Genomic DNA, 8465 nt, shown 5'->3' with positions numbered 1-8465 from the left:
AGAGTAGTTCAAATGTTCTTGGATGTCTTGATGGTTGTTTTGGATACCCAGTTCCCCAGAGGAAGTGGCCATTATATTGGCGATTCTGAGACCTAATCTTGCGACATATCAAACTTTATGAATTTGCAAATCACGCCAAAAAAGAACAGTTTAAGAGGTTTTGGATGTCCTGGCCACATGCTGGGTTATTCCCGATTACTGGTTCTTCGGTGAAAGTGGAAAATATGTTGGCGGTTCTAAAACTAAATTTGCGATGTATCAAATTTCATGATTTGCAAACCAAGTCCTAAGAAATGTCAAATTGCGTGAAGATTTGTGTCGTGAATTTTGAGTTAAATATTTACTTCGCATAATAACCTAGAATTTGCAGATAAGTTCCTGTCAAGCCTACAGCTGGAAGAGTCTATATAGGAATTTCACAGACAAACAGACGTAACACTTAGAACAAATCTCGATCAAAATCATAGTCACAAGGACATATACGCCCAATGCTAAAAACGGTGTGTTTGGCCGACAGGCCAACAGATAGCGGTAGTGTGTAAACGTCAAACACGAACAAAAAAGACGCAAGCGCTGCAGGTGCCGGATTAACCACCTACAATATTTTTGAATCGACCGGTAAAAAGGTGCACAATGATAAGAGTGTGACGTCTGTTTGTCTGTGGGAATTTATTACATTTTATAAGCTCTCAAACTTACTCATCCACTGAAAGAAAACTAACTCATACATTTTCTCATTATCACACAGACAGAAAACTTTGCTTTCCATCCCAAACTATAAAATCGTATTTCTTCACTTCCCTCCGTTTGGCACATGTCACTTGAGCCTTCATTAGGTGCCTTAACATAGTCTTGAAGATATACGTCCTCTACATTCGGTACAATCTATACGTAAGAAAGGTCATCTACAGCAGTATGCTTATCACATAATTGGTCACTACTATCAGTGCGACTGTTATGCGTAGAAAGTCATCAAGAACCCCGTATTTCTAAGCATAACAGTCCCACTTTTAATTTCGTAGCTAAATTTACTTTATTCCCATAATACAAACTATTGACTCTAATTTATATGCTATTCTTTTTGCTATTGTAAAGATTTTAATTTGATTTACCACACACCTGGTCAATACGAGGCCTAAATGTGTTAAAATATTTAAACGCATTCCTCTCGATTGCAAATTTTGGAACATGGGACAATTATGCGTATAACGGCAGTAAAATTCTCACCTATTGTTGATCACTCTGTGTATTCCTTATGGCATGTTCAGCAATTAGCGCGCAATTTAGCCGTTCAAAAAATGTGGAATCTGGGGCATCTCCATACTTTATAGCATCAGGTTTATTTCGGCCAGATCGCTTGCAAAAGGATCATTGAAATAACCAAAACGAATGCTTTGAAAACACATATATTTCGTCACCATAGTCTAGTCCGTTTGACAGAACAGTAATAGGCGAATATAATGCGCCATCGTCATAGAGTTTTCTAGGGACGAACGAGAGAAATGCCACAGACATTTGTTTTTGGCTTCTGAATTCAATTATGCCACCCAAAAATTAGGTCATAAACAATCAATATTATTTAACTACTTACCATGAACCTATGCATACTATAAAACGTTTGACTTTTACTGTGCGCCCTGTTTTCAAAATGCCCGTGAGAGAGAGCGAGACAGCACCAACACACGGCGCATAGTAAAAGTCATGAGAACAAAAGAATCTATGGCACGTACAGAGGCTCATTGGCATAATATTTTGAACCATTTTTCTTACGATACACGTGATTTCACAATAAATATAACTACTAATTTTCACGTACACGAACACCAACCGGATCTGTACAGTTTGGAAGAAAAAATGTTTATAATATTTGCCAGAGCTATCTGATCGTTTACAGAATAGCTATATCAAGAAAACTGTAAATTGTGTGCTACTGTAAATAAAAAAGGCAAACTATCATTGAAAATAATATTATAGTGTTCAATTAAAAACAACTTTGGCGTTTCCCCGCAGCCAAAAATACTCACGAGATAATCACCAAAGAGAACAGAGCAAAATTTCCAAAATATCTATCAAAGCGCTCTTTGAGAATTGTTGAAAAAAGTTCATAACACGGATTGGGCACAAAGACGAAATTAAGACATAGTTGTCGGGATCAGAATAGGTAACACTTTTAGATCGATCGTTTAGCATTTGTATAACTTTATATGTTGGCCATGCGTCGATTTAATAATCTCCCACTGTTCATTTCCCGAAACCAGCACTCACGGAACTCACGAACTTGTAAACACAGCTGGAGCACAGTAAAAAATATCACACAAAACGATTTCGATATCTGTTCTTCTGTCAACTGAAATCGGTTCTCGCAGTTTTGTTTTCTTGTGTCGTCTTGTTCCTTGAAAAAGTCAAAGTTAGACGCACATCGCGAATCATTCCTTGAAACAGCAAGTTTTTCCTATCAATCGATATTAGGCCGTGATTCACAAATCCTCAATGAAGAGCAGATTAGTTTTGGTTTGATTGAAGTCGGCTCGAATTTGCCCCCACCCAGCTGCGGGATGTCTGCCGTTGTTGACCCAAGGTTGTGATTCTGATTTCCATTCTCAGATATGGGAGCCTTTGTTTACGTTTATGCTTCCGAGTTCCGATAGTGACGTAGCATTTTGTAATCATGTCTTGTGCTTACAGGAAACGGTCCCGCGAGGAGGATGTCAACGAATTCATGCCCCTGTCTAAGCGGATCAACAATCTACACCTGAACAACAATAACGGAGGGGTTGGGTTCTCAACGGAGCATCATCACCCAGCTGTAGTGGGAATGCATATGCCGATCCTGGAGGGCCATCAGGCAAACTTCGCCCAGTGCAGTTCCAGTAGCAGTAGTTCCGGCAGTACCTGCCACTCCATACCGTCGGGAGGAAGCTCGCCGAGCAATGGAGGAACTAGGCACATGCCATCCCACCAATTACAGGATACGTTGATCGTCAATGGGGAAACACTGGGCGAATATTGTCCGGATCTGGCCGAACACGAGAATCCGCACTACTTCAATCGGAACAAAGTGCTGTACGAGCTGTATGTTGAAAGGATGCGACGAGTGCATTGATTCTCCTGATTCTCTACTTCTGTATATTTTTCGAGAGGGTACTTTTTCGCTTTAAATTCTCTTACTATGCGATGTGCGTTTAGGTTTTAGAAAGCAACAAAATTATGGGGGTTGATCCCCCGCCCAATTAGTTATCTGTAGGTCTTGGTGAATCATGGCGACGAAAACGCTATCGGATCGGATCGGAAGTTACTTCAGTCATGCTTACTATTTTTTGCCAACCATTTATTATTATTATACTGACAATATTTATTGTAACACTCTGAATAAAACAACTTGAATTACATAGGGCGTGGTTTGTAATATTCATAAAAATGTCTCAATTCTCAGAACCCAATCGCTATAGCGAGTCACTTTTTGCGACCTGGTCAATAAATTCCCTATTTTCGTGATCTGGCGATAAAGACACTAATGTCTTAGCTTTTCAAATTCTAACAGCAAGACACATATTTTTACCCTTCTTACAACCATAAGAAGGGTATAAAGATCGCTTGAAAAACCGACTTTTGATCCGAGGCCCGGAGGGCCAAGTCTCATATACCAATCGATAGAGCTCGACGAACTGAGCACATGTCCGTGTGTGTGTATGTGTGTGTGTATGTGTGTGTGTGTTACAAAAAATGTCACTCAATTATCTCAGCCGTTTGTCAACCGATTTAAACACTTTTAGCTCTAAAAGAAAGCTACAACATTCCCATAGAACGCTATTGAATTTCATTGCGATCGGACATTTCGTTACAGAGTTATGATTCAAACAGTATCGTGAAGTAATAGAAAAAGCATATTCTAATATTTTCAACTGTCTGCATTTTGATCGATATCTCAGCCATTTTTGAACCGATTTAAGTTCTTTTATCGGCTAATGAAAGCTCTGACATTCAATCATAAGCCTTCGAATTTTCATTGAAATCGGATTACTAGTTTCAGAGATATCATTGGAAGAATTTTCTAAAGTACTGGAAAAAAAAATTTCTCTGATATATTCATATTTTTACATTTTGATCAATTTCTCACCTATTTTTAATCCAATTTAAGCTCTTCTTTCGTCGATTGAAAGCTCGGATATCATTCACAACCATATTGCAATAGAATTATAAATTACAAAGATAAAAATCATTATTTTCAAAAATCTCTAAAATTCCCCTTTTTACCCTTCTTACAACCATAAGAAGGGTATAAAGATCGCTTGAAAAACCGACTTTTGATCCGAGGCCCGGAGGGCCAAGTCTCATATACCAATCGATAGAGCTCGACGAACTGAGCACATGTCCGTGTGTGTGTATGTGTGTGTGTGTTACAAAAAATGTCACTCAATTATCTCAGCCGTTTGTCAACCGATTTAAACACTTTTAGCTCTAAAAGAAAGCTACAACATTCCCATAGAACGCTATTGAATTTCATTGCGATCGGACATTTCGTTACAGAGTTATGATTCAAACAGTATCGTGAAGTAATAGAAAAAGCATATTCTAATATTTTCAACTGTCTGCATTTTGATCGATATCTCAGCCATTTTTGAACCGATTTAAGTTCTTTTATCGGCTAATGAAAGCTCTGACATTCAATCATAAGCCTTCAAATTTTCATTGAAATCGGATTACTAGTTTTAGAGATATCATTGGAAGAATTTTCTAAAGTACTGGAAAAAAAAATTTCTCTGATATATTCATATTTTTACATTTTGATCAATTTCTCACCTATTTTTAATCCAATTTAAGCTCTTCTTTCGTCGATTGAAAGCTCGGATATCATTCACAACCATATTGCAATAGAATTATAAATTACAGAGATAAAAATCATTATTTTCAAAAATCTCTAAAATTCCCCTTTTTTTAATTTAAACTTGCACATTAGTCTTAAAAAAATCGCTGGCAAAATCATTTTAGGACATCAATTTTTCATTTTTCGATATTATTTTACAGGAGGGCAACATGGGTTTATAGACCCTCTTAAACTATGATAATAAGCGTATGAAAACTAATAAAGTTCGATATCCGCCTTTTGACGTGCAGTTTCCTGGACTTTTTCGCAAACCATTAAACTATTAGGGCAGATAGAACATAGTCACAACATCCTAAAGTTTAGTTATACACCGGGGATTCGCTGGTTGGAACACGACTGCCTTCCATCTAGCGAATCCGACCCGTTAGTAGGAAAGACTGACAGCTGGTGAAAATGCTCCACACGAACGCATCTGGACAGCAAATCGCCACAAAACGCACATATACATACGCATTTGTTCTATATATGGAGACTTCAAAGCGACGATTCTCAGACGTCAAAGTCAGTTTGACATTTTCTGTTGACATTTGAGTGCTTTTAGTTAAAATATTTTCCAACCAGCGAACATCCAACCATCGAGTCATTCCATGTAGCGGAACCCCAACGAGCGAATCCCCACTGTACTGGTACAAGGTTCCAAATGAATGATAAATAATAATTATCTCAAACCTGTATGGAAATGTAAGAAGGGTTCAGTCTCACCATCGGTGGATTAAGTCAGGTTTTTATTCTAAAGACAAATATAAGGTGACTTGAAAAACAATTGTTTTATATTTCAGGTGTAGAAAAGATAGGGATTCCTGCATTCCTGGCTTATTTTCTGAAAGAATGCTAGTCAATATTTCGCATACAATTTCAACGGGAAATATTAACAGTTTTCTGGGATTTTTTTTGAAAAATATCGTATCAAAACGTAGGAAGGGTTGAATTGTATTGCCGAGATATTTAAATACATTTTGGCGAAACAACAATAATATCTGACAGACGCTAAATGGATTACTAGTGAACTATCTGCAGTAATCAACGTTGTTCAGAAGCTCATCCAGGTCATCAAAAGCATTTAATAATTTTGCAAGATTTCAGTAACGTAATTATTGAAATTCCAACAAATGAGCTATACCAGGGTGTCTCTAGAAAAAAACGAAATTCCCTGACATTTCCCGGTTTTACAAAATAATTCCAGGTTTAAGAAATCACTAATTTCAGATAGATAAAAAAATAATGACAAAATAATTTTGAGTCAATACTGTTTCAAGCTTCCACATTTATTTTCAAATGCATGTTGAAGCAATTTCAAGCTGAAAGAATATCAAAGCTTAAGTTTTCTTCAACTGAATAGTATTTGATAAGGATCCTTCATCATTTTTATATCTTTTGTAATAGCCCTAACTATAATTGTGAACTGAACGGAATTTTGAAGTGCATCAGTACTGACTGTCTTGAACATATGAACTTTAGAGACTTCTTCTAATTTCCCTGAAAAAAGAAAGGAAGATCAAATCGGAAACAAAAAGAGACCAAACAGGAATACAAAATAAGGCGAAACCCAACAGGAACCAAGAGATAAGTGTTTGATTCCTTGTGAAATCAAACCAGAGGTTTCTATTTTTTTTAATCCTCGTGACATTACGACAAATAATACTGTTCGTATTACTGTTTGCATTTTTCAATGATTTTCTCAACAAATTTCATCAGAGGCGTCGCGTGCCCAAACCAACCACCTGTGCAACAACATTTTTTTTATTTGGTTGTTAACGCCTTTTTAACAGTAAATTGGTGATTGACCGGATTTTGCACGTTTTCTTGCATTTATTAAGATAACTGAGCAGTGATCGATATTTTAACAATATCCTGTTACGTTTTACATGACTTGGAAATATTTTCAGTTACATACTTATCTCGTGTATCTTGCAGACATTTAGAAAAAAAACACTATTTTTTAATAATTTTCTCGGTTCTTAAGCATTGCAACTAATATGTGAAAATGCGTTCATTGTGCTTTGCAAGAAAAATCCACGAAATGCGATTAACTGATGATGTCGATATACCTTCGCAGTGATAATAAAAATAAGCAAATGTTTCAGATTCAGCTCATTTGAAACATTCGCGTCCTTGAAGAACGAACAAATTTAAGCCCATTTGAATTTTGACGTTGCGTTTGAATTGCGCGCATTACCTCCGCCGCTAGATGTGGATTTAAAATGAGCGTCGTAATACTTGAAAATTGTAAGAATGCAGCATAAGAGCACATCGCGAATGATTTGTACACCGTCCGCTTCGGTGGCGACCCGACAGTTACATTTGATCTTTGGTTAAACCTTCTTAAAAAAAACAACATAAATGAAATCCCACAATAATCTGTAGATAAAACAAATAAGCAATCATCTATTATTTAAAAAATGGAAATTGGAGCAGTCTACGAAGAAAAAATAAATGCGCTAATTTCATTTATACATGATACATTCTTCCTGGGCTTTTATCATCTTCCTCAGCCTGTTCAATCGGCTGCAATGTTCTCACATTGTTTCCGAATCTCATCTGTGTTTCGGCCGAAAAAATCTTTTTTATATGCGGTGGTACTTCGATCAAAGAAAAATGCTTTTCTTGAACATTTCTTGCAAGAAATTTCCCATGCATCGAGATAGGCGATTACTTTTCTGTTGACGTGCATACTTCGCTTAAAAGTTTAAAAACTTTAGTTTTTGAGAAAAACTAAACAGAGGAATAGCATTTCTGCTTTATATCTTCCACAACTGTGTCCTAAACTCATGAAATGTTCTAAAATCTTAAAAATCTTTGTTTATCTCAAAAATCTGTGATCTGTGATCACAGATATCTGTAGGCAAGAACAGGAAAAAATCTGTGTAATTACAGATAAATCTGTGTGTGTGTGGCATCACTGATCGGCTGGGTTGAACGTGTCGAGAGAAACCGACGTCGTATTGCATGAAAGTTAGTTGTATGCTTTACACTCTAAGAACAGTCTATTTCCATGTTGACTGCGCTAAGTTCACCAAAGACTAGCATTTGTTAGTCAAATTTACATATGCTTGGTGTGCATTTGTTTGTTATCAATTTAATTTTAATTATTGAAACCTCTCATGATATAGTGTGGATATCCTTTTAAGTTGATGTAAATAGATCTGCATGGACACTCGCTATTCCGAACAAAATACATTCTATTAGGAAGCTTCTTAGCGTGAAATCTGTTCAATTTCATTCGTTGAACGGCTTGTTTCCACACATGTATGCTTTTTAGTGTGTACAGATTACTAAATTAAGAATGTATGTGGGATCTTAGTTATACCTATGGGATTTGGTTCAACAGTAGCAGTTGAACAGGTTGAACGCACAGTAGCATTTTCCGACTGCATGTCTCTTCAACTTTTGCGCTGCTGTTTTTAGTGAAGTACCACGCTCGTGCTGTGGATATAAAGCGAGCTTTTTGCGTGAGAACTCAGCACTACGCGATCGTTCTTGGCGCCTTAGGGGCGGTCCATTAATTACGTAAGACAATTTTCGAGGTTTTTCGACCCCCTCTCCCCATGGTAAGATTTTTTGTATGAAAATCAAAAATAAA

At 36.8% G+C, this 8465-nt stretch overlaps 1 protein-coding gene across 1 annotated transcript; it reads left to right on the top strand.

Annotated features, from left to right (window-relative positions):
- Nucleotides 1-2330: 2330 nt before the first annotated feature.
- On the top strand, nucleotides 2331-3389 carry LOC5575108. The gene is made up of 2 exons (XM_001661780.2): nucleotides 2331-2578; nucleotides 2686-3389. The coding sequence occupies exons 1-2, from the start codon at nucleotides 2556-2558 to the stop codon at nucleotides 3101-3103; spliced, it is 441 nt and encodes a 146-aa protein (XP_001661830.1). The 5' UTR covers nucleotides 2331-2555; the 3' UTR covers nucleotides 3104-3389.
- The last annotated feature ends 5076 nt before the right edge of the window (nucleotides 3390-8465 follow it).

This window comes from Aedes aegypti, chromosome 3, assembly GCF_002204515.2.
Source record: "Aedes aegypti strain LVP_AGWG chromosome 3, AaegL5.0 Primary Assembly, whole genome shotgun sequence".
Taxonomy (NCBI): Eukaryota; Metazoa; Arthropoda; class Insecta; order Diptera; family Culicidae; genus Aedes; species Aedes aegypti.
This window is presented reverse-complemented; position numbering and strand designations above follow the sequence as displayed.

Coding starts and splice junctions, on each gene's coding strand:
- LOC5575108 (XM_001661780.2), top strand. CDS start 2,556: ATGTCTGCCGTTGTTGACCCAAG. Junction 2,579..2,685: donor TCTGCCGTTGTTGACCCAAG/GTTGTGATTCTG, acceptor TTGTGCTTACAG/GAAACGGTCCCGCGAGGAGG.